Genomic DNA, 25,890 nt, shown 5'->3' on the forward strand with positions numbered 1-25,890 from the left:
TGTTGAGGTAAAAAATTGCAAAAGGTAGTGGCTCACGAAGTGCAACCATTTGATGTCACTGAAATAGCGACCCCCATCCAAAATATGCATGAAGGAAGTTGTTTTTTTATATAATGTAAATCTTTCAGGAGTTTTCTACTACAGATTTCAGTTATATTAAGCAATAGTCATAAAACCCGGCGTTCCCTTTAAGACAGTGGATAGAAAGATCGTCTGTACCAAATCTGTACAAAAACACTAAAATGGTTTGAATATTTTCTTAAAATGCATTTACGTTAAAAATGGATTCACTATGATAAATTAAATTAAAATTAAATGACATTAAAAATAATTATTTAGTTTGAAACATATTTTCGTCTGCACTATGTGCGCTGTCTCATTATAATATTCATGAGTCCATGAGGCAGCACGCGATTGGCTGCCGCTCTGGTTCAGAGTTCACATCCGCGTTAGCGCTGACGTTGTCCAAAGGAGGAAAATGGCGATGGGTTGCTTGTCAATGAGGGACACCGCGACTCCTGCAACATTAACCTGCAAAAGACGACGTGCTACAATGGTTCCCACTTCGTCTGGCGGGTTCAGCAGAAGCGCTCTGTTTGTATTATCCGTGGCGTTAATGTTGCAGGCCGTTTTAGGAGACGGAAAGACTCTCGTTCTGCTGGACAATCCCAACATCAGAGACACTCATTCAATCTTCTTCCGCAGTTTAGCAGGTGAGCTACACTATATCTGATATATTTCTTATTAAAACATTACATTAGCATCACAAAATATTTTTAGTGTGTTTGCTTATATGCTATATGAATAGCATTTTGTGTCTATGTGAATCTGAGTAATTACCCCAGCATACCTGTACAGACAATGAAAGGTGTATTTTAACCCGAAATTACATTCTTGTTGTCAGATCGTGGGTTTGACCTTACCTTTAAGACTGCTGATGATCCAGGTCTCTCTTTGATCAAGTATGGCCAGTTCCTCTACGACCATCTCATTATTTTCTCCCCATCAGTGGAAGGTGAGTTCAGTTATTGTGAGCACAGATTTCATGTCATGACTTCATTTTTATGCTTGAATATCCACGTTTGCATCTTTCCAATGGAACAGATTTTGGGGGCAACATCAATGTAGAGACCATTACAGCGTTCATTGATGGTGGAGGAAATGTTCTTGTTGCTGCCAGCTCTGATATTGGTGAGTGTTGCATATTGGTTTTGCATACGTGTACACGTGCCTGTTGACATGAATTAATTTTTTTTAATCACTATGCATTTGACTCATGCCTTTCAACAGGTGATCCTCTGAGAGAGCTAGGCAGTGAATGTGGGATTGAATTTGATGAGGAGAAAACTGCTGTCATTGACCATCATAACTATGATGTTTCTGATCCTGGTGAGGTAAGTAATGGATAGAGGAAAAACACAGCTTGGAGCCATGTATGAAATGAAATATAGAATATTTAAGGACAACTTGAAATTAAAATTGATCCTGTAATTACTCAGTTGAAGTTGCAGTGTAACTGAAGCAACAACAAATATTTTCTTCCATATTGTTATGTGTGAATAGAGTAGATTATCATAAAAGAAAATGGTGGGGGAGTCAATTTTAAGAAAACTGCAAGATTTTAGCAGACTAAATCATTGCAGAATTCCCTCATCTGTTTGTGTAAAAAATGATGAGCTCAAATATACATTTAAAAATGAAACATCCATGAATTAATCACTCAGTAAGATGCTTTTAAAAGATAGAAATCTCTAATTATAATTGCCTCTAAAATAACCTCTCTTATTTGTTTCCAGTTATTCTTAAAGAGATAGTTCACTCAAAAATGTAAATCTTTGTCATGATTTACTCCCCATTGTGTTTCTTATGTTGAACACAAAATAAGATATTTTGACAAATGTTGGTAACCAAAAAGTTGCTGGCAGCCATTGAAATCCATAGTATAGAAAGAAATACTGTGGAAGTCAGTGGCTACCGGCAACTATTTTGTTATCAGCGTTCTTCAAAATACCCTTATTTGTAAACAACAGAAGAAAGAAACTCATTTTTGGCTAAACTATCCTTTTAATGTAAATATGATTATAGAAAGAATAGCAAATAACCAAAGATGAACTTGACCTCCTGATTTAAAATGAGTTTCCATTTCATGTTGAATCTATATTGTGTGTTTACATTCTGCAGCTTATGTTTTTAAAACATACTCTCTGTATATTTTCACCATAATTTCAAACCATCGTTTAAAGCTTAGTCACTTGCATTTAAGTTGTCTTTGTTTTTTACAGCACACCCTGATTGTCGCAGACCCAGAAAATCTTCTTAAAGCCCCAACTATAGTTGGCAAGCCCACTGATAAACCGGTCCTGTTCAAAGGTGTTGGGTAAGTGGACCCTTGATACCCTGGTCTGTGCTTGTGCTGAAAATTTAACTGTTTAATGTATGAGTTGCCTTCCTTTTTTCAGCATGGTAGCTGACCCAGACAACTCTCTGGTGCTGGACATTCTGACAGGATCCTCCACCTCTTACTCCTACTTCCCTGATCGCCCCATCACGCAGGTAAATATTTCAAAGCTTTCGATGTTCTTTTTTTGTTTGTTTGTTTTTTGGCGTCATAAACTGCCTTTTTTATTATTTTTATTGTTGAACGAGGTCGACTTATAATGTTATCAAGAGTTTTACATCAAAAAACAATTTAGAAGTAATAGGCTATTTTCTGTCCTTGTTTTGACCCCCCTCATCAGAACGGTCTGTTTGAACAGGTGTGGTGGATTGTAGACATGAAAGTAAATGCCCACTGCTATGGTTGGCTAACACTTGTGTTTGACAGCCTACATCCTTTATAGATGGACGCATAAATACTCAACAGGGCTCAACGCTAAGGATTTTTTCTACTGGCCCAGACGGGCCAGTGGTTCAAATTTTTACTTGCCCGGTCACAATTTTCACTGGCCTTGTAAAAAATAAATAGTTGCTGTTATCATTGTTTTTGACTCATGTTATCTTTTATTTTAATAAGTAAGCTTATATGACACCAAAATTTTACATACCAAATAAATTTTACAATTCTCGATTCCAATTTTCGATACCACACCTAAACCTACTAATGAAAAGATGCTTTAGGGAAAAACAGCTGACAGACTGAAAGAACGCAAACTCAGTATCTGCCAGCAGGTGGCGCTTTAATAACAGTGATATTACGTTTCCCTGGTTACCACTGTAAACAAAGCAGCACCATGCTTATGAAGGCTACTTTAAATGCATCACACATGGGCAAATGAAAAGAAAACGCCATGTAAACACAGTCAGTTCCCCTCAGAGATACATTCATGTAAACCCCCGTTTCAACATTTAGGATAATATTTCCAATATTGCGTGCATTGTGAACAGTGATCTTGCTCTGCCTGCTACAGTATTTTTTTCTCTTTGCGTTCGTCTTCAGCGTCTCTGGCCTCTGTTAAGGGGTGTCTAAAGAGTTTGTAATATTTCCACACACATGACATTTTTAAAAATGATTGCATGCAGTTTGTGTGCATGCCCGAAATAGAGATCGGTTGAAGTATGTCCAGTCGATTGGTGCATCTGTACTGCACTGTATGAATATAAAGTATGGATTGATCATTGTTAAAGCTACAAAGTTAATCGTCAGGACGAGTGTTTACACATACTTTTGTAGGCTATTTGTCCATCAGAGACATGTCTCTCTGCGATCGCTTGAAATTTAAAAATTAACAAGGTTTAATAACACGTGCACGCAGTGGCTCAATCGGGCCAGTGACAAATTCTTCCACTGTCCCGAGCGTCTTTCACGCTGGCCCCGGGCCATCAGGCACTCCTTATTGTCGAGCCCTGCTCAAGTACATATCAAATGATGTGTATTAACAGACCAAACAATAACCCATGACCATGTAATAAAAAGTTACTCACACTTGTGTGTTGCAACATTACTGCCAGATCCAATATAGTTGCTCAGCATCGTCTTTTAGTATCAATCTTTCTGAAAATCCTGTGTTGAATTGTGCCTTGTTTGTAAACGAATCCACGCTAAAATGACTTAAACAAAGGGCAGCTAGTTTAGCTACACTATTATGTCATAAAGTTCCACAACCTGTCGTTTAGGCAGACTGGCTTTTCTAATTTTTTTTAAACTTGCAGGATTTTTATATAGTACAATGATCTCTTATATGTCAAAAGATCAAAGGAATTTTAGTTACTAATGACCCCTTTAAATTTATTCGCATTCATCTCAATCTCCTTTTTGCTTTCTAGTATCCTCATGCAGTTGGAAAGAACACCCTCCTGATCGCTGGTCTGCAGGCAAGAAACAATGCACGTGTGGTTTTCAGCGGGTCACTGCACTTCTTCAGTGATGCTTTCTTCAACTCCCCTGTGCAGAAGGCCGTTCCTGGGTCAAAGAGGTATGTAATGTTTACTGTATATTTAAACATTAAAAATGCATTGTGGTATTAGGTTGAAATCGTATGTGTTCTTTTATGTTTGTTCAACCGAAGTTCAGGTCATTAACAAAACTCACTGTGATATGAGGAAAGATGCATTCTTTGTTTGTTTAGAGATTGATGCATTGTGTATGTTCTTTTTAGGTATGAACAGACTGGTAACCAGGAGCTGGCTGAGGCCCTGTCCCGCTGGGTGTTTAAGGAGGCTGGTGTTCTCAGGGTTGGGGCTGTTACCCATCATCCAGTTGGAGAGAGCACTCCCCCTGCTGCCTACACTATCACTGACCTTGTGGTGAGACATGCCATATATTATTTATATAGGCAATATATTTCCTTTAACAGCTAAAACATGATTTGTGACTGAGAAGCAGACAAATTCTGAAGAATGTCTTGGTTATAATTCAAGAAATAGCAGTCTGGCTTACTACTCTTGCTTGGATTGTCCCTATAGGAATACAGCATTGTAATTGAGATGTTGTCTGGTGGAAAGTGGGTGCCTTTTGATGGAGATGACATTCAGCTGGAGTTTGTCAGAATTGATCCATTTGTTAGGACCTACCTCAAGAAAAATGGTATGTTTTATTATGTTTAACAAGTTCTCAAATGCATGCAAGCTACTCTTGAAAAGTTTGGGGTCAGTAATATTTTTTGAAAAAGAAATTAATACTTTCATTTAGCAAGGATGCATTAAATTGACAGACATTTATAATATTACAAAAGATTTCTAATAAAAAATCAATTCTTTTTATAATAAAATAATAATAAAAAAAAAATTCTAAAGGTTAATGGGACTGAATTTTGAATGATTTTTTTGAAAGCTTAAAATATATTCAAATAAAAAAGATATTTTAAATTGTAATATTTTACAATATCATTGTTTTTTTTTGTATTTAAATCCAGCCTTTTAGTTTTAAGAAACAAGTTTAGAATGGTAGTGTATGTTAATAAGGATATATGTCATTAAAATATGTCACTGCTGGTTGTTTAGGTGGAAAATACAGTGTACAGTTCAAGCTTCCAGATGTATATGGAGTTTTCCAGTTCAAAGTTGACTACAACAGACTTGGCTACACACACCTGTACTCCTCAACCCAGGTGAAATTCGGAATTCATTGTGAAACTTGCTCTTACTCTAACATTTCCATAATGATTCTTGATATTTACTGATTTATTTGTTATTCTGCAGGTTTCTGTCCGTCCCTTGCAGCATACCCAATATGAGCGTTTCATCCCCTCTGCCTTTCCATATTATGCCAGTGCCTTCTCTATGATGGCAGGACTCTTTGTTTTCAGCGTCGTCTTTTTACACATGAGAGAAAAAGAGAAGTCAGATTAAAATGAGTAGCAGTGAAGAGGAGTGCAAGTACATGTTAAAAAAGCTGGTGAGCTCCAGACCTGTGGCAGTCATGATGAATAGAGATCTGAAATATGTTGGTGTGGGCTTGTTTTGGTGAGTTTGAGGGTGTGCCATTACAGCTAATTGCAGCATTTGTACATTTTTTGTTTTTTTCAGAGGGGGGTTGGGTAGTCTAACAAAAGACATGTTTTTGTTTTCTGTTTTGCCATTTGGTAATTTAAAGTGATTTGGGGCACACTTCATGTTTTATTTGTACAAAAGACAACTTGAATTGGTTTTTATGATACAACATGCACTGATGTTTTGGCTCTTGCAGTGAAAAGATTGTTTTGAAATCTACCATTTGTAAAAGAGGAATGGATTCTCAAAATGTGTTGAAACACCTGAAAACAGTAAAGTTTTAACATTCCACCACTAGAACTTTTTGTCCTCTTTGTTCAGTTTCATCAAATTTTAAAGTGTGTATACAGTTGAGGTCAAAAGTTTACATACACTTTGCAGAATCTGAGGGATCAGAAAATAAGAGGGATCATACAAAATGCATGTTTTTTTTTTTTTTTTATATTAATAACTGACCTGAATAAGATATTTCACATAAAAGACATTTACATATAGTCCACAAGAGAAAATAATAGTTGAATTTATGAAATTCAAAAGTTTTCATACGCTTGATTCTTAATACTGTGTTGTTACCTGAATGATCCACAGCTGTTTTTTGTTTAGTGATAGTTGTTCATGAGTCCCTTGTTTGTCCTGAATAAGAGTTAAACTGCCTGCTGTTCTTCAGAAAAATCCTTCAGGTCCCACAAATTCTTTGATTTTTCAGCATTTTTATGTATTTGAACCCTTTCCAACAATGACTATGATTTTGAGGTCCATCTTTTCATATGCAACTATTACAGAAGGTTCAAACGCTCACTGATATTTCAAAAGGAAACACAATCCATGAAGACCTGGGGGGTGAAAACACTTTAAATTTGGAGGTCAGGGTCAATTTAACTTATTTTGTTTTCTGGCAAACATGTAAGTATCTTCTGTAGCTTCTAAAGGGCGGTATTATTATAATTATAATTCATTCTGTTCAGAAGTTTACACCCTTGGCTCTTAATGCACCGTTTTTTCTTCTGAAGCCCCTCAGTTGTCCTCAGTGTGAAAAGATGGGTCTCAAAATCATACAGTCATTGTTAGAAAGGGTTGAAATGCACAAAAATTCTGAAAAACCAAATAATTTGTGGGACCTGAAGGATTTTTCTGAAGAACAACAGGCAGTTTAACGGTTAAGGGCAAACGAGGCACTCACGAACAACTATTTGCAGATTCTGCAAGGTGTTTGTACACTTTTGATCTCAACTGTATGTATGTGCAATCACATGTTATTGAAAGAGCAGTTTTTTCACACACTTTTTGTGTGATCCAAATGATTAAAAGAAATTTTTGCATGCTTTGTCATGACAGAAAAGGACTGAAATAAAAATCTAGAGTATCCAAGTTAACCTAGAGTATCCTTGTATAAAGGTCCAGCACAGATTTCTTGAAGGCCAACTGGTAAATGGGAAAATATGGGTTTAATGTAAAAATGTTAATTTCAACTATATATTTTTATTATTTTTTTTATTAATGCAAAAAGGAATGTGCAAGACTATGGTTTTGTTTATGTGTTTATTTATGCGTGTTGCATATGTAAGGGAGGGAGAAAAATCTCTCACTCTCTCGCGGGGCGCGCGCGCGCATTGTAAAAAGCATAAATATTAGATTTTGTGGACAACGTATAGGATTTTAAAGCTTTGACATTGCTGGAAGAAGTTATAGTATCCAGATAATATTTCAAGTCTTTACAAAAATATTAAATAAAGGTTTAACAGACATTTCTGTATAAAAACCTAACTAGGAAAATAAATATTTATTCGTTCAAGACAAAAACATGACGACATGCTCAACGAATGACGTAGAATTAAACCGACACTAGTTGTAGTCCTTACGTAGCGACTTGCTAGCGAATTGTATTCTTAAAACAAAACAGCGGTTTCAAAAATGAACTTGGAGGTATGACTATGTGTAATTTACGTTGGAAAACAAAAACTGAAAGTCTCCTCGAGTAATGTTAAGCACAGAGCTTATGGCGGACACAGGGTTGGCCTACAAATTAACGTCATCTAAACAGCTCGTGGCCTGTGAACACAACCGTGAGTCGGGAGCGCGCGTCAGCTGACATCCGCAGAGAGAGCACAGACAGACATGGATCAACTCAAAGTCAAAGACAGGATCCTCGAAAACATCTCTCTCTCCGTCAAGAAGGTAAGAAACATCTATACATGCAGCGAGGGTGTATATCAACCTTTTCTAGTTTATAATTTGACGGTTAGTCTGAGGTTTTTGCGGTTTACGTTATCAAAATAGTTGGGCCTCCCCCCTCCCGCTGTGTCTTGGTGAAGACAAACGCCTTGATATCTTAAGAAATAACATTCGGAGTTTCCTTATAAGTCAAGACTTAATAAAAACCAGGTTAAATGGACAGTTGTTAGTGCACTATATTGAGTTATTCTAAATTACATTGTGTACTTATAGCGTAGTTAATATCTGTTTATCAGTAAAATGACATGGAAAAAGAAAAGTCGTTTTAGACATGAGTCAAGTAAACAAGTAACATCGTTTACTACATCATGGACACATCAAACAGTGACATGATGCCCTAGTAAACAAGTCCTGTAATCAAATGAGATCCTATTAATAGGGCAAACAGACCTTGCTACTTATTTTATGGGGCCATCCCAGGACATCCTGCCTTTGTATGGTCTTTTTGTTCTGCAGTAACTTACTGAATCTTTGCTGTTTGCAACGTCAGAATAATTGTTCTTTCTTTCTTTCTTGGTCTGTGTTTAATTCTGAGTATTAGTAGCTTGCACACCCTGCCATTGTTTGACTTAGTCATCCAGATTTTAGCCCATCAGGTGCTTGGCATTAGTACGTTCTCATGGATTTACACAGCAAAAAGCTCTGCTTTCATTTTTGAATCACAAAACTGTGAATTCTGAAAATGCATATCTCACCAGAGGATATTTTATCTAGCATGAAAAGGATTGTTAGGAATGTTGTGGCTGTGTGCACATCAGAAATTTACCAGACAGAACAGACTTTTTCATACACATTCAAGTGATTGTTTTTTAACATTTTGTAAAATTTCCAATCCACAGTTACAGAGTTACTTTGCCGCCTGTGAGGATGAGACGCCAGCCATCAGGAATCACGACCGGGTTCTTCAGCGGTTGTGTGAACACCTGGATCATGCTCTGCTTTATGGGTTAGACAAACTGCACCAGAGCCTTTCAGAACTGAAACTTTTTTTAAAGGAGACATTTGTACGCTCACCGATCTTCTTATTTCTCTACCTCTTGAAGGCTGCAGGACATCTCATCGGGTTACTGGGTACTCGTATTACACTTTACACGACGAGAGGCCGTCCGACAGATTGATGAGCTCCAGCACATAGCTACCAATCTTGGCAGAAGTAAGACCAAACTTTTACCACCTATGTTAAAAAGTACAGTACCAGTACAGTTTTCTATTTCTAATAAGCGCTGTTTTTTAGAACCTTCTATTTATCAAAGAATCCTTAAAAAATATTAAGCAGCACAACTGTTTACAATATTGATAAGCAGAAAGTCAACATATTAGAATGATTTCAAAGAAATCATGTGACACTGAAGACACTTTAAAAACACTTTAAAAAGAAAGTAAACATTTATTTTAAATTTTAATATTTCAAAATGTGACTTTTTAGTCTGTTTTTGACAAATGGTGAGTGTAAGAGACTTCTTTAAAAAACATTAAAACATCTTACTGACCCCAAACTTTGAACTGTAGTGTAAATATGAAGTATTTGCAGATATATTTAGCTGTTGAATATAGTGGCACGGTGTGGACTTGTTTCATATAGTTAACTATGACTGCTATGTTGTTGTTCCACAGGTCGTGCCTGGCTCTACTTGGCACTTAGTGAAAGTTCTTTAGAAAGCTACCTCCGACTTTTTCAAGAGAATCAAGGACTGCTCCAAAAATACTATTACAAGTGGGTGACTTTGACATAATTGGTATTATTGTTCTTCTGTGGTTTTAGACCAGAAAAAAAGCTTCCTTTTAGCAGTCATCTGATTTTTGTGATATGTGAAAGCAGTTTCCTCTTTACAGAAATGCACTGGTTTGCAGTCATGACCATCTTACTCTGTTTCTTACACTCGTCTCTGGGCTTGAGTTCATTCGCTTTGACCTCGAACTGGTATGACTCTTCATTGATTTCTCTTGTCTTGAATTAGACAGGCTTCTCCACTGTATGTCCCAGACCTGAAGTGTCTCATATAAGACATATCACATGTTATGCACCTTATTGCCAATCAGCTGACTTAGATGGAGTATTGAATGCTATATGTGACCCTGGACCACAAAACCAGTCATAAGTAGCACGGGTGTGTTTGTAGCAATAGCCAACAGTACACTCACTGTATGGGTCAAAATGATCGATTTATCTTCTATGCCAAAAATCATTAGGATATTAAGTAAGGGTCATGTTCCATGAATATATTTTGTAAATTTTCCTACTGTAAATAGAATTTTGGATTAGTAACATGCATTGCTAAGAACTTCATTTGGACAACTTTAAAGGCAATTTTCTCAATATTTTGATTTTTTTTTTTTTTTTCAAGTAGCTGTCCTATCATAACAAACCATGCATCAATGTAAAGCTTATTTATTCAGCTTTCAGATGTTGTAAAAAAAATGTTCAAAAAATTTACCGTTATGACTGGTTTTGTGGTCCAGGCTACTCATTAATATAATATTGAATTAAAGCTATACAACTTTTACACTATTGTATGTGTTCCATGACTGAAGATTTCAATATTTCCCCTGCCTAATAATTTATTTTTTATTTGGTGACAGGATGTGCCATATCTAGATGTTGCTCCTTACATGCCAGAATACTACAAACCCCAGAATCTGTTGGATTTTGAGGAGAGGCTGCCAAGCTCTGATAGTCTGTCTCTGCACTCTTTCACATCCCTCACCTCCACTAACCTTGAGTGGGACGACAGCGCTATTGCCCCATCGAGTGAAGGTGAGCTGCTTGGCTGCAATTGACAATTTTTTTTTTTTTTTTTCTCAATCTTTGTCTGTTACTATTTCAACTTCTGTCTTATTTGAACACTTTTGGATGTTATCTTTCACTTTTCTTCTTTCTTTTACATATTGGCATATTTGACTTATATAACTGTTTCTTCTGTACCAAGATGACAGTAATCTTTGTTAAAGATTGTTTATCTGAAAGATGAGGGCATTGAGTGTTCAGAAATCTCTTCATGGTCATACATCAGTGCTTTCATTTTATTCTGTGACACACTTCATAGCTCATTATGTCACAGTGTTTCTTTTTAGTTGTCATTGTGTATTCGTTCCTCATATGTCAAGTTTCACATTCACTTTATATCTCTTTCAGTTTCTGTTCTTCTTTTATTCACTCCATCGTTCTTTCCTGCCTATTGATGAGTCTTATTTCTCCTTTTTTAGATTATGATTTTGGTGACATCTTCCCTGTGTTGCAGTCATTGCCAAGTGCAGACTGGGAAGGTGGGACATGGTTATTTCCCCCCTCCCCAATCTAACATTCGCAACCCCAACCAATCCATCGGTACAAACCTACTAATCAGCATCGCATGGCCATTTCACTCACTGCACTTTTGTTTTCATGCACAGAAACTGTTACAGGCAGTGTGCTTGTTACAGGCACTTGTGACTATAGTTTGTATTAGACTGAACAGAACCAAACCTTCTGCTGATGCAGGGTTTATACAGGATGATACTAAAACATCCACAGTGCCTGATGCAGCTGAAGCCCGCTGTTTGTTGTTGGATTGCATTTTCTGCCATTGCATCTGCAGCAGTGTGACAGCTGGTTTGCATGTTAGCTGCTTTCAAAGCTTTACATTCAGTGGCAAATATTCTTAACTTATTATTAATGTTATGAAACATAATATGCTGACTGTAATAATCAAATAGGAGTCTTTAAAATATAGACTTTTTTTTTTTGTATTTTTTTTTTTATTGTTTGTAGTGCTGACCGAAGTTATGTGATAAATTTATAGATGCATTTAATGTATTTAATTCAGAAATAACACTTGCAGTACTTAACGAAGCATTTATTATGTCAAATTATGCTTCGTTTTCTTTCTAAAAAATAGTTGGAATAGTCAGAACCATTGCCGTTGTCAGTGCTGCAGTATTTTTGCAGTATTTATATTTGCTACTGCTTAAAAGTTTGTGTTCTAAGATTTGTTTAAAAGAAATGAATGTTTTTATTCAGCAAGGAAGCATTAAATTGATTAACAGTGACAATAAAGATATTCATAATGTTACAAAAGCTTTCTAATTCAAATAAATGCTGTTCTTTTGAACTTTCTAGTCATCAAAGAATCCTTAAAAACGTGTCATGGTTTCCAAAAAATGTTTTCAACACTGACTAACACAAGAACTGTTTCCTGAGTACCAAATCAGCATATTAGAATGACTTCTGAAGGATCATGTGACACCTAAAACTGGGGAAAGCAGTCATTTTGAAGTTGTAATAATATTGCAAAATATTACTGTTTTAATGTATTTTTGATTGATTAATATCAGCCTTAGTGAAAATAAGAGCCTTAACAATAAAAAATCTTACCAACCCCAGACTTCTGACCTTCTTATTTATGTATTTAATGGGATTTTTAAATAATCTAAAATTGTCTTAAAGGGTTTTATAATTCATTTTAAATGTTATTGCTACTTGGGTTTGTGGCAAAAATACTGCTTTTTCTTTCTGGATATGCGTTACTAAACTAAATGCATGGAAGCTGATTTTCAGATATTTAGAGGCAAATTTGAGATTGCCCTGTTTGTGATTATTTGCCAGCATTTTAGATGCATAAAAGAATGGTGGAAGTTGCTCGAAAGCTAAGTGTGTGTTTCCAAACAGCTTGTATTTGTTGTATGTGCATTTGTCATGATGCCGTATCTACCTAATACTCTTACAATGAGCTCCTAAAACCTGCATGTCTAAGGTCTTTTCCTGTCTGCTTTCATTTTCTGACAGAGGGAGATTTGACTGATCCAGTCAGTGGGCCCCGCTCCTCAGGATCAGACCCTCAGACTGTTGTCAGTGACTGCGTTGTAGTGAAGGCCTCTGCAGGAACCATCAGAACCACGTCTCTGTCGCGAAGCCCTACGTTTCGGCACAATCCCTTTAATGAAGACTCAGACACTAACACTTCAGCTGACGTCACCCCGGTGCACATGGCTAGCCGTCACGTTTCCACAACAGGAGAAGATGCTGCGATCACCAACACTGAGCTGGAAGTCATTAGGTATGTCTTGAGATTTAGATCTAATAGTGGCATATCACACATTATTAGTTGAAACAGTGAAATAATTTTTTTGTCACAAAGTGTTTCTTTTTTTTACAATGACGTAATACTAAATATTTTTAACATTAGGTAGATGAAGCAATTTTTCTGTTTTGTTTTAAAGGAGACATATAATGACCCTTTTTACAATATGTAATATAAGCCTCAGATGTCCACAGAATGTGTTCCTGTGAAATTTCAGCTCAAAATACCCCATAGATCATCTATTCTATCATTTTGAGTGGAAGCAGAAACGTGCTATTTTCATGCATGTCTCTTTAAATGCAAATGAGATGCTGCTCCCTGCCCCTTGGACTATATTACAGATATTCTTTATAAATGCATTTACACTGCAAAATTTCAAAATGCATAAATAATTTTATAAAATTAATCACAGGGTAGGTCCAGTCATGTGGAAAATAGGGATGGGTGATAAGGGCTTAAACATTTATCACAGTAAGTTCTGATATTACTGCGATAACGATATAAATGACAATAATTCAGGGAATCCTGTTTCTTTTGAGAAAAATATTATCTTTCCTGTTTTTACCCAAAATAGAGCATAACCGAGTACACACATACAATGTAATGACTGTTAAATTTGCTGGAAGCCAGAGGGCGCCCTTGCGCAGAAGCTCCACATATGCTTTATAGCAGAAATAATAATGCTGAGGACACTCGAGGAAATTATTGCTGTAGCTGAATAAAACGCAAATAGAGATATTTTTACTGAGGACACTTGACAATAACATACAATTGCTAGAATATATGGTTTGTCTGTGTTCTTCAAACATTCTTGGGTATTTTTGTAAGGATAAAGTATATGTATAAAATCTTTGTTGGATAACAGGTTTGTAAACAGGCTAATACACATGCAAAACTCGGTGCATCTTTAGTTTAAACTGCTGATATGTCGTTTTCTGAGTGCACATATCCAAAGCACACACACAGAAAGCGGCTGTAACACTGCATATGAGTATGAAACTGTTCTATTTCATGTCTTATTGTGCTTAAACTGTCAAATACACAAATATGTAATATACAGTAAATAAATCAATAAATTCATTGCTCTTTTGTCTCCTCTGAGGCTGGGACTCTAAATAGTGTTCGGTGCTCAACTGTGCAGCCAAAGACAGCACAGTTAGCATGCTTTGCTCAAACTTTTGCCATGGCGTTAGAACTGGTACACCATTTGTCGCTTGCAAAAACACAATGGCAGCACTGTGGGTGGAAACGTGCCGATTAATAGGCGCTAATATCATAATAAGATCCCCTTTTCTACGTCCTGGGGGGAGTGAAATCTGAGAGAGCATTATAGCACTTAACACTGAAAAAGTCAGATTTTCATGATGTCACCTTGAATAAATATCCGTCTTTGTGCTACAGAATGGCAAGGCGCAGAAGAACTGGTAAGAAACGACGAGGAAGAGGGTCAACAGACTCTGTGAGCAGCGAGCAGAATGTCACCTCTCCAGACACAGCTGACACTGAGGAATGCCTTCAGATTGTAGTTGAGAGAAATATTGTAGTAGACAACCTTAATGTGGACAGTCGAGGCCCTCTGGGAGGGCCAGATGGTCCTGGGTCAGAGTCCCTGAGGAACGGGAGACAAGAAGGAGAAGATGAAGACCCGGAGGCTGGACTGAGGCTCCCTGAGATGACGGACACTTCTATGGACAGTGTGGGCGAACCTCTTCGTGACGTCATGGACAGGCTGAATGGTTCTCTGGATGGGAAGCACTGGCAGCGAAGTGAAGGTGAGGAGGGAGTGGAAGGAATTTGCACTAGTCACGGTGGACCCCCCCATCAGCGGCCCTTTCGAGAAGACTCAGGCGGTGAACCTCCGGACCCAAGTCGTAGCTTCCTGCAGGCCCCCCTGCCACCTGCGGACTTCTACTGCTTTACCTCCCAGAGTCCAGACCCTGCTGCCTCGTGTGGTGGGCACAATGACTCTGCAGGGAATGGCGAGTCGCAGGATGTTCATGTTGGCGATGAAGATGAGGGAGAAACAGAGACACCAGCTGCAGAGCAGGATCCCTCCATCCCCGTAGAGATGTCAGCTGAGGAGGAACAGAGTAAAGAAGAAGAAAAGCAGGAGGAGGATAAAGACCATGGAATGCAGAGCTCACATGCAGCAGAGTTTAAGTGAGATTGCAAACTGATTGTAATCAGTGACTTATTAGGCTCAGAATAACTCTATTGACACAATATGTGATTTATTATGAGGATAAGGTATTCGTTTTTTTTGTTTGTTGTACAGGGTGGATAACAATCATCTCTTGCTGCTTATGATTCACGTTTTTCGGGAGAATGAAGAACAGCTCTTTAAGGTGAAACTCTCTTTGATTTTAACATCACTGAATGGTTAACTTTACAGTATTTACAGTTTTACATTGTGTCCATGCTGCAGCGTACTAGATATCTATCATATCTATCCTCCATTTACTCATTTATAGTACCATTTTATGACCCAATCACTCAAACCACATTCAGAGATGACCGGAAATCGCTTTTGTAGTTCCGATCCTGATGCATTCCTGACAACATTGAAAGTCTATCTATTGTGGCAAAGCAAATGCTATACTTTTTATGAGCAATTTTTAATGGAAGTCAGATGAGGTCATATATACACTTTTTTTTTTTTTTTTTTTTTTTCAAAAGTTTGTGGTCTGTAAATTTATTTTTTAAAAACTTTTTTTGAAAGATCCTCACCAAGGATGGATTTTTTTTAGATCAAAAATGCAGTAAAAACATTAATGTTGTGAAGTTAATTTTCTGTTTTTAATATATTTTAAAATTTATTAAAAAATAATTTTGTCCTATGATGCAAAGCTGAATTTTCAGCATCATTACTCCAGTCTCCAATGTCACATGATCTTTCAGAAATCATTCTAATATGTGATCCTGGACCACAAAACCAGTGACAAGTAGCATGGGTTTATTTGTAGCAATAGCCAAAAATACATTGTATGGATCAAAATGATCGATTTTTCTTTTATGCCAAAAATCATTAGGGTGTTAATTAAAGATCATGTTCCATGAAGATATTTTGTAAATTTCCTACTGTAAATATATCAAAACTTAATTTTTGATTAGTAACATGCATTGCTAAGAACTTCATTTGGACAACTTTAAAAGCAATTTTTTCAATAGTTGTTTTTTTTTTTGTTTTGTTTTTTTGCACCCTCAGTTTCCAGATTTTCAAATAGTTGTATCTCAGCCAAATTTTGTCCCATCCTAACAAACCGTACATCATTGGAAAGCTTATTTATTCAGCTTTGTGTATTTGTGACCCTTATGACTGGTTTTGTGTTGCTGGTCACATATGGTTTTCATCAATGTTGAAAACAGCTGTGCTGCCTTATATTTTTATGGAAACACTGATACATTTTATCCTCAGGATTCTTTAGTTAATAGAAAGTTTATTTACTTTCTATTAACTTTATTTTATTTTAAAATGGAAATCTTTTAAAACATTGTAAATGTCTTTGTCACTTTTCAGCATTTTAATGCATCCTTTCTGAAAAAAAAATGTATTAATTTTTTAAAACAAAGCCAATCTTCCTGACCTCAATGTTTTCAGATGTAGTGTACATATGTACAGTGCTTTTCAGAAAAATTTAAATGTACAATGAGCATATATTTCAAAACTGTAGTAAAAAAGCCACATTCGGTCATAAAAATTAGATGGCGCAAGCTGATAGGTCGTTAACGAAAACTTACGATATTCACAGCGTTAAATTACTTTGTACAAGCTGATTGGTTCAATTTGCATAAGCAGCCAGTGAGCTTGCTACTTTACATTTAAATAGCATCCACTAGAGCACTGAAACCCTCCACCTGTTTAGATCTGCTACAGGTTATTTTATATGCTATTTGTGCAGCAGCAGTATGTTTTAAATACTCACATCACCGTATCGGCAGTAGCAAGTTCATGTACTTTCTTTGCAGCAGCAGCAATAACCAACCAGCAGCAATTTTAGCAGTTTAGTAGCAGATCTATTCCACCAAGACCAAGTACATTAACACTGTCATTTCCATTACCATGCTAAAATCTTCCTAGAGTTGTCATTATAGAACTGTACTAATTACCTTGTTGTTACTGCTGGTTTTATCTATGTGTAAAATTAATAACCCAGACATTCTAATGAAATATAAACCTTTATTGTATTGTACTATCCTATTGATTGGTTTGCATTTGTACATTTTATTTCAGATGGTGAGGATGAGCACAGGCCACATGGAAGGAGATTTGCAGCCTTTGTATTTGCTGTTAACAGACTGCTACATTTACCTCTTGCGAAAAGGTTATCAAACCTTCAGTGGAAGAGCAGGACGTTGTTATACATCTACAAAGTGCTTATTTGCATTTGTTGTGTCCTATTGATTTTCAGGGGCAGCAGAGAAGCCTTATAGCGTTGAGGAGGCTGTGTCTTATAATGAGCTGGACTACATCTCTGTGAGTAAACAACCTGAAGCCAAAATGATCAGTTTGACTTGCTGCAGAGAGATTGGAGCTCTTGTTTGTGCCTTAGGTGGGGTTTCACCAGCAGACTATCACTCTGGTATGCACTAACAGAAGACGGCAGTTCCTGTTGGACACAGCCGACTCGTCTCTGACTGTGTAAGTTTTTTAAATTAAAGCGTGTCCCCATGAGATCGATTAGTATGCGTGTCTTTGAAAAGGGTCTGTTCTTGTTCTCTCCTCAGCTGGTTTCTGACTGTGCTGAAGGCCGCCTTTGAAAATGGCTGTAGGGAGCCTCCCTACCCCTCTGTTCTCACTGATGCCACTATGGAGAAACTGGCTCTTTCTAAGTTTGTGTGCCAGGAGACTCACTGTGAGGTAACTGGGGAGATCTATCACTCTAAATAATTCATTAGAGTCTGGCAGACAGTGGCTCACTTTGATAATCTTAGTTCTTCATGCTGACTCCTTCTAAAATGCATTTACAATTAAACCATTTGTATTGATCATACAGTTTAGATCAGTGGTTCTCAACCAGGGGGCCTTAATAAACTTCCAAATAGGATGCACAATGACTTAAAATGATTAAAACTAATAGATTATTAATAAAGGATTAGTCTACTCCAGAATTAAAATTTATTGATTATTTACGTGCCCCCATGTAGGGCTGGTCGATAAATCTATAACGATAGTAATCGCCCGATATGAATTTCCTCGATAAACGATAACAAGCGACAAAGGCTGAACAAAAGAGCACTAGTCAAAGCTTGGATCGTTTATCTGCTCGGATCAAAGTTCAAATGGCGACACGGCGCGAACTTACTACAGCAGATGTGTTCACTCGCTGGTGAGTCTCGGTCACTAAACAGTGCCAGTGTGAAGCGCTTAAATTCGGTGAAGAACACAAATGACTATAGCCAGATGAAAAAAACAGGATGCTGACAAACAGGAGAAATAACTGTACAGTGGAATGATGTCAAAAATGTGGGTATATTTATGTCATATTTTATTATATTAATGTAGACATGTATTAAATGTATTGAAGGAGGAGTAATGGATAGCGTTTATGCATTTATACCAAATGTATTTAGGCTACTGTTTTTCATGCAAATACCTAGTAACCATATTACATTTTTTACCAAAATTGAGGTGCTATGTTTGTGGTTTTAACTGTTATTATCATGATCTATGGATGATACTATGGAGGAGCAATGGTTAATTTTAAAAAGCCTCCAACAGTCAGAATAATTTAATTTCAGCATATAAAAATGAGGTTGCTACAATTTTTACAGATATTACTGATTTTGATAATGAACATGAATCTACATCTGTATCCTAACTCAAGCTACTATCAAATGTGTATTTCTAAGAGACAAATGTTATATAACATATATATTATTATTATTATTATTATTATTATTATTATTATTATTATTATTATTAGGTAACACAAACCTGTTTCTTCAGTATTACTCATTAAAACATGCTTAACTAATAATTTTTTTTTCCATTAAGATATTTATTATGACATTAAAAAAAAAAAGTGTTTGTCATGTTTTGACTATAAAGAATATTTTAAAGCCACCATGTCTGGTTTTTACAGCTTTCACACTGTAGCAAAAATATGCCTTTAAACTCAAAAGAAATAAAAAATTGACATTTATCATGATAATTATTGATATTGATATGAAAAAAAATATTGTGATCATTTTTTGGCCATATCGCCCAGGCCTACCCCCATGTCATCCAAGATGTTCGTGTCTTTCTTTCTTCAGTTGAAAAGAAATTAAGGTTTTTGAGGAAAACATTCCAGGATTTTTCTCCATATAGTGGACTTCAATGGGGATCAATGGGTTAAAGGTCCAATGGCAGTTTCAATGATGCTTCAAAGGGCTTTACATGATCCCAGCTGAGGAATAAGGATCTTATCTAAATAAAAATGTATATACTTCCTCGTCTTACTTAATTGCATGATTATTTAATGTGTGAAGTTGTAGATGCAGAGCTAGTGTAATACGAACATTTGTGGTTAAAAAGTGGTTATACAATTTTTTTTTTTTTTTTTTTTTTGAAAATGACCGATTGTTTCACTAGATGAGACCCTTATTCTTTGGCTGGGATTGTGTAGAGCCATTTGAAGCTGCATTGAAAGTGCAGTTTGAACCCTCAACCCATTGATCCCCATTGTAGTCCACTATATGGAGAAAAATGTTGAGTGTTTTTCTCAAAAACCATAATTTCTTTTCGACTAAAGAAAGACATGACCATTTCAACCTGTCTTTGAAAGAAAAACATTACTTGTCTTGCTGTCTTTGTGTAGTTATCCGAGATGCGCATCCGCCTGTATTCTCTGGTTCACTGGGAGGACCCAATGGATGCAGCAGTGGCTTCACCGACATCTCCGTCCGGCACCAGAGACTCCAGTAGCACTAAAGAGGGGGCACTGTTGTACCGGGCCGGGAGCACTTATTTGGGGAAGGAAGTGTGGAAAAGCTGTTACTTGGTTCTCAGGTACAAAAGGGTTTGGTGCTAAGATATTCAACAGAGTTTCAGCAAGCTGTTCATGTGTCCTGAATCTAAATGTACTCTTCACCCGGCAGCAATGGCATCCTGTATCAGTATGCAGAGAGAACAGATGTTACACCTTTGATGTCTGTTACCATGGGGTAAGCTGTTGTTCCAGTTCATAGGTTTCACAATGTTCTTTTAAATATGAAAGGTGCCCACCTATAAACATTTATATTTTGCATGTGATTGTGTTTATGTTATAGGGGAGGGCACTGTGGAGGCTGCAGGCGTTCAAACAGCTCAGAGAAGCCTCATGCTTTTCAAGTGATCCTGACTGAACATCCTCCATTAGAGCTGAGCGCAGAAAATGAACTGGAAATGGCCGATTGGATGCAGCTGCTCTGCCAGTCTGTCTCTAAAGGGGTGAGCTGTAGTCACACACATAGCCTTTTTTTACTGGATGCCTTTCTGAAAGTTCTTGCAAAGCATTTTGAGACCAGATCTCTGCCGTTTTTGGGAAGTGTGACTAAATGCACAGTTACTTTCTGTTTTTTCTGAGCTGGTGGTGTGAGCAAAGTGTGGGAGCATGCATTTTAAATGCTTTCAATTTTGCCACATGACAATGTGTCGTTGTTCCTCATTAGTTCCAAACGTGCCAACATTTGCATTTTAGTGCTAAAAATACACTACACAACATTTCAGTTTGTTAACTGTGATTTTTCTGTCAGCTCAAATCTGTTTAAAACATTGACTATCTACACTGTGAAGTGAGGCAAAAATTTGAGCAAAATTTGTCCCGTGTATTCCAGACGATATGCTGTAGATATTGTTTTCTTAACACAGCCTGTCTGGAATTAACCATAATGTTCCCCAGATTCCCCAGATGTTGGCTACTATTGTGTATTTTTGTTTCTCAGATTATTCCGCAGGGAGTAGCTCCTGCACCCTGTATTCCGTGTTGCCTTGTACTCACAGACAGGAAGTTGCTCACATGTCACCAGGATTGCCAGACCAGTTTTTTCCGTTCCCTTGGAGGAGCTGATCTGAACGATGTCACAGCTGTTTGCCTAGAAGAGGATAAAGAATACTGTGTCATTGTAAGAGTTCATTCAGATTCCTGTGCGTCTCATTTCTGTGAACAGATGTTTGCTGTTTAGAGTTTCTCATCTACAAATAAACTAATCACATGTAGGGTGTTCCTTGTTTTTGTTTTTTTGTTGTTTTCTCCTACTAATTCAGGAAATGTGTGCTTGTTATTATGATAAAAGCAGAAGCTGAGCTTTTGTTGAAATTTTTTTTAAAATAAATGTGCACTAATTGCTCTTTGTGTCTGCAGGAATTTGCAGAAGATCGTGCTCAGTTTCTTCCACCCTGGGTTTTGTATTTTAGCGGACGTGAGGAACGAGATCGGCTACTTGCAGAATTGAGTCAAGCTTGGGCTGCTGTTTACCAGGTAACAAAAGACCAGCCAGCATATCATTACTTCTTTATGGAAGCCTGTTTTCACCACTGAACTGCAACTTTTTCTCTCAATTCAGACCTTTTTTTCCTCAGAATTGCATGTAATGCATATAATATCATAAATGCGAGAAATAAAGTCAAAATTGCGAGATACACATTGCAACTTAGACTTTTTTTCTATGCGATTTTTCTATCTCGCAATTCTGACTTTTTTTTCCTCACAATTGTAAGATTGTATCCCACAATTCTGACTTTTTTTCTCGCAATTCACTTTTTATAGAATTGTGAGATACAAACTTGCAACTTGGTAACTGAATAAAACTGATATTGAATAAAAAAGGTAATTGCAACTGTCTTTTTCCTCAAATTTGCATGATGTAAGCTCACAGATGTGATAAAAAGTCAGAATTAATGACTGTTTTTCTAAAACATGCTGGTTTATATCTCCAAATGCTGACTTTTTTTCTCACAATTCTTTTTTCCCCTCAGAATTGTGAGATACAAACTTGCAGTTGCGAGTTATGAAGTCTAATTCTGAGGGTGTAAAAGACTGATATCTTCTCAGAATTTCGAGATGAGATTGCTGCAACTTTTTGACTAAATTCGGACTTTTTTCTTAAATGCATGATATAAACTCACAAATCCTAGAAATAAAGTCAAAATTGCGAGATAAACATTGCAACTGACTTTTTTTTTTTTTTTTTTTTTTTTTTTGTCTCACAATTCTGACTTTTTCTCAGAATTTTGACATACAAACTTGCAATTGCAAGTTATAAAGTCTAATTCTGAGGGGGAAAAGACTGATATGTTCTCAGAATTTTGAGTTAAAATAAAAATAAAAAAGGTAATTAAATAAAACCGATAGTGAATGCTGAATAAAAAAATAAAAAAAGGTAATTGCAACTTTTTAACTCAGTTCGGGCTTTTTCCTCCAAATTGCGTGAAATAAAGTCATAGATGTGAGAAATAAAGTCAGAATTGCTGACTTTTTTTTTTTTCCTTCTAAAAAATGCAAGTTTATATCTCCAAATTCTGACTTTTTTCTCACTTTTTTTTTTTTTTTGTTTTTGTTTTTTATGAGATACGAACTTGCAATTGCAAGTTATAAAGTTAATTCTGAGGGGGAAAAGACTGATATCTTCTCAGAATTTTGAGATGAATTTTGAAAATGAAATTAAAGGAAAAATATAATTAAAAAATGTAATTGAAAAAAAAAAACTGATATTGAATACTGAATTAAAATACAGGTAATTGCAACTTTTTCTCACAATTCTTTTTTTTTTTTTCTCAGAATTGCATGATATTTAAACTAGAAATCATGTGATATAAAGTCAGAATTGCTCCTCCTCATTATACTGTACTTCATCTCCACTCTTATTCACAATTTATTTTGATGTTTTCAAAGAAGTCATATGCTTTTTTTGTTAGATGCATGTTGTTGTTGTTTTTTGTTTTTTTATTTTTTTAGCAAAGATGTGTTAAATTAATTCTGTACTTAATTTCTGTTCTTTTATAGTTTTAATTGATTAAATATTCCTGAAAAAATGAATCTCAAAAATTAAGGAGGACAACTATCAACAATGATAATAAGACATATTTCTTGAGGACCAAATCAGTATATTAGAATGATTTCTGAAAGATCATGTGGCACCTGAATTACTGCCAAATGGTGGCTAAAAAATCAGCCTTTCCATCAAAGAAATAAATGGCTATTTTCTGTTTCAATATATTTTATTATAATATATTTTAAACAGCAATATTACAGTTTTGCTGTATTTTTAATAAAATAATGCAACCTTGGTGAGCATGAGAAACGTCCTACCGACATTCTTATTAATATTGTTTATTTAATTAATATACAGCATTAATTTCTACATATGTGTGTCTAGGTGAGCCTACCTCGTAAGAAGGTGTCAGACCTGTCGGTGCAGAAGAGGTGCAGAGAAGCGCTGGAGCTGATGAAGAGTGCATGGCAGAGGAGTGACAGCCTACACAGAGGTCGATCAGAGAGAGAACCATGGTGCTGACAACATGTCCATCACTACAGCGAGCCCTGGATTAAACAAGACAGCATGGGGAAGTCAGCTCACCAGCAAAACCTACTGTTTATATAGGTACAAGCAGACTCTGTGAGCTCTCCAGACCAGAGACGATATTGAATAACATGGGCTCATATGATATTTATCTACCGGTAATGAGGCCTGACCTTGTTTACACTTGCCTTGCACAAATATTTAAGGAGTTAAGGCTTTGGCTTTTACAAGTGGAAGTCTGCTACCGAAGATCAAAAAGACAGAGATCTAGCAGTTCCCTTCCATTACATGTGATCTGACTATACAGTATAGAGTGTAAATACGTAGTAATAACTACATTTTTTTTTAAACCTTCCCACCTTGTATAAAGTCTATGGACAGATACTGTACATGTCTGTACTATATAAAGAGGTACAAACTGCTTTGTGAGCACTTGCGAAAGAGATTTTTAGTTATGTTTACACCATTGGTATTAGCTGGCTGCTTTAAGTTAACCATCTGAAAGTATAACAGTTTGCATGACAGTTTGGCAGACACTCAAAACACAGAGAAAGAGAGAAAAAGGAGGAAATGGTCCGGCTTTAATTTAGATATCTGTTATCAGTTACCACTGCTAACAGTGATGGTGCGGTACCGGTATGTAATCGCGGTTGTTACATTGGACTGAAGTCATTTGTTAGGATCAGATGGTATTGAGATACTGTAGTAGGGTCATATAACTCTAAAATATCATTAGTTGCGGATATTAAGATTCTTGCAACTAAAATGACAGTTTAGAAGTGAAGGAGTTCATTACAGCAGAATTGCACAAGGTTCATTGCACGTTCAGTGGAGTTTTGTTTTTTACTTTTGTTAAAAGAGGTTTAAGGGTTTTTCTTTTTTATTGGCATTAAAATGATTTCCGATCATACATAAGCATTCACAGCTTTTTCGATTTTGAGAAAAATGTGTTTTTTTGCGATTTGATCAGGCATCCGTTTAAGGTCTCTTCAAAAGGTGTTATCAGCTTTTTTCAAAAACACTCATCTGTGTTTTAGCTTAAATATCAAATCCATTCCCAGTTCCTCACTCAGTGGTACGTTAGGTATAATATACCTTTTCCAGTGAAACACTGTAAAGTTGTTTTTAGAATGTAGAGTAGTTTTAAAGAAAGCAGACTTGAGTAAACTTGAGTAATGTGGATCTTTGACAGACTGATGTATGGAAGCGGAATCTCAGGTATGTTGAAGTTTGTTCCAGTCAATAGTGATTTTAAATAATGCATTGCTGGACAATGATGGAGAACAGTTGTTCATTAACAGTTGAAATGTGGTTTTATGTTTTGTTTTGTTTTTAATGTTTTTAATTTGTTTTAAATGGGAGTGACCTACAGTAGTCAATTATGTTGTTCTAACACTCTGATGTCTCAAATACACTAAATGCTGCATGTACATTTTGGAAAATGTCATCATATTATAACAAATATAAATAAAAATGACTTTTTTTAAATGGTGAAAAAGTATGAATAATAACTTGATATTTGCATTTATAATGACATTTGAAAGGGGTAAAAATCTGTGGTAAGTAACTGTGAATCTTTAGCAAATGGAGTATTGTATAGAAGAACATAACGTTCAGAAAAATAAGGATAAATGCTAAAACAATACAAACAATCCCAATAGTGGCATTTAAACAGGCCATTTAAAATGAGCGTTACAGTGATAGTTCACCCAAAATGAAAATGTTGTCATAATGTTATCATGTTCTAAACCTGTATGATTTTTTTCCCCTTCTGCTAAAAACAAAAGAAGATATTTTGCTGCTTGGTAATGCTAATTGGTGTGTTTTACCATATTATTTTAATGTATTATTTTAATTATGAACACTGGTTTGTAGCCAGTGTTGACAAGTCTGTAGCCCAATTCCAAAGGAATTGGGCTACAGTCTGTACATTTACATGGACAACAATATTCCGATTTTAACACGATTAACACTTTAATTAAGAATCTACCATGTAAACAGATTTTTGATTACCTTAATCCGAAGTCATACTCGAAGTAAACACAAATCGAATTAAGACGTGGAGTATTCTTATTTTAGTCGCATTATTCAAGTGCAGAAACCATGACAAATGAAGCTTTCGTAAAATTAAAAATGAAACCCCCAAAACTGTATGAGACACCATAACGAATATGAATTAATTGCTGCGCAA

The 25,890-nt window shown here is 36.2% G+C and overlaps 2 protein-coding genes across 3 annotated transcripts; both read left to right on the forward strand.

Annotated features, from left to right (window-relative positions):
• The first annotated feature begins 440 nt into the window (after positions 1-440).
• On the forward strand, positions 441-6,222 carry ddost (dolichyl-diphosphooligosaccharide--protein glycosyltransferase subunit (non-catalytic)). The gene is made up of 11 exons (XM_051097208.1): positions 441-713; positions 905-1,015; positions 1,105-1,191; positions 1,291-1,394; positions 2,283-2,377; positions 2,460-2,553; positions 4,264-4,412; positions 4,596-4,743; positions 4,903-5,023; positions 5,440-5,546; positions 5,638-6,222. The coding sequence occupies exons 1-11, from the start codon at positions 479-481 to the stop codon at positions 5,785-5,787; spliced, it is 1,401 nt and encodes a 466-aa protein (XP_050953165.1). The 5' UTR covers positions 441-478; the 3' UTR covers positions 5,788-6,222.
• Positions 6,223-7,979: 1,757 nt separating this feature from the next.
• plekhm2 (pleckstrin homology domain containing, family M (with RUN domain) member 2) lies at positions 7,980-25,205 on the forward strand. 2 transcript variants are annotated; one of them, XM_051096444.1, is made up of 20 exons: positions 7,980-8,103; positions 9,000-9,106; positions 9,204-9,313; positions 9,775-9,874; positions 9,994-10,081; positions 10,741-10,915; positions 11,365-11,424; positions 12,923-13,193; positions 14,619-15,377; positions 15,493-15,562; positions 17,449-17,539; positions 17,627-17,691; positions 17,768-17,856; positions 17,943-18,075; positions 20,018-20,208; positions 20,298-20,363; positions 20,469-20,628; positions 21,123-21,302; positions 21,542-21,658; positions 23,556-25,205. In XM_051096444.1, exons 1-20 carry the CDS (start codon positions 8,044-8,046, stop codon positions 23,691-23,693), a joined length of 3,030 nt encoding a protein of 1,009 aa, XP_050952401.1. In that variant the 5' UTR covers positions 7,980-8,043; the 3' UTR covers positions 23,694-25,205. The 2 variants fall into 2 exon arrangements, with proteins under 2 accessions (XP_050952401.1, XP_050952402.1); XM_051096445.1 differs by lacking the exon at positions 11,365-11,424.
• Positions 25,206-25,890: the final 685 nt, after the last annotated feature.

Source organism: Labeo rohita, chromosome 23 (genome assembly GCF_022985175.1).
Source record: "Labeo rohita strain BAU-BD-2019 chromosome 23, IGBB_LRoh.1.0, whole genome shotgun sequence".
Classification (NCBI taxonomy): Eukaryota; Metazoa; Chordata; class Actinopteri; order Cypriniformes; family Cyprinidae; genus Labeo; species Labeo rohita.

Excerpts from the sequence above, each read along its gene's own strand:
- ddost (XM_051097208.1), top strand. The coding sequence starts at position 479 with ATGGCGATGGGTTGCTTGTCAATGAGGGACACCGCGACTCCTGCAACA. Across the intron at positions 1,192-1,290 it reads TGCTGCCAGCTCTGATATTG|GTGATCCTCTGAGAGAGCTA; the intron begins GTGAGTGTTGCA and ends GCCTTTCAACAG. Across the intron at positions 5,547-5,637 it reads ACCTGTACTCCTCAACCCAG|GTTTCTGTCCGTCCCTTGCA; the intron begins GTGAAATTCGGA and ends GTTATTCTGCAG.
- plekhm2 (XM_051096444.1), top strand. The coding sequence starts at position 8,044 with ATGGATCAACTCAAAGTCAAAGACAGGATCCTCGAAAACATCTCTCTC. Across the intron at positions 18,076-20,017 it reads GCCAGGAGACTCACTGTGAG|TTATCCGAGATGCGCATCCG; the intron begins GTAACTGGGGAG and ends GTCTTTGTGTAG. Across the intron at positions 21,659-23,555 it reads CTTGGGCTGCTGTTTACCAG|GTGAGCCTACCTCGTAAGAA; the intron begins GTAACAAAAGAC and ends ATGTGTGTCTAG.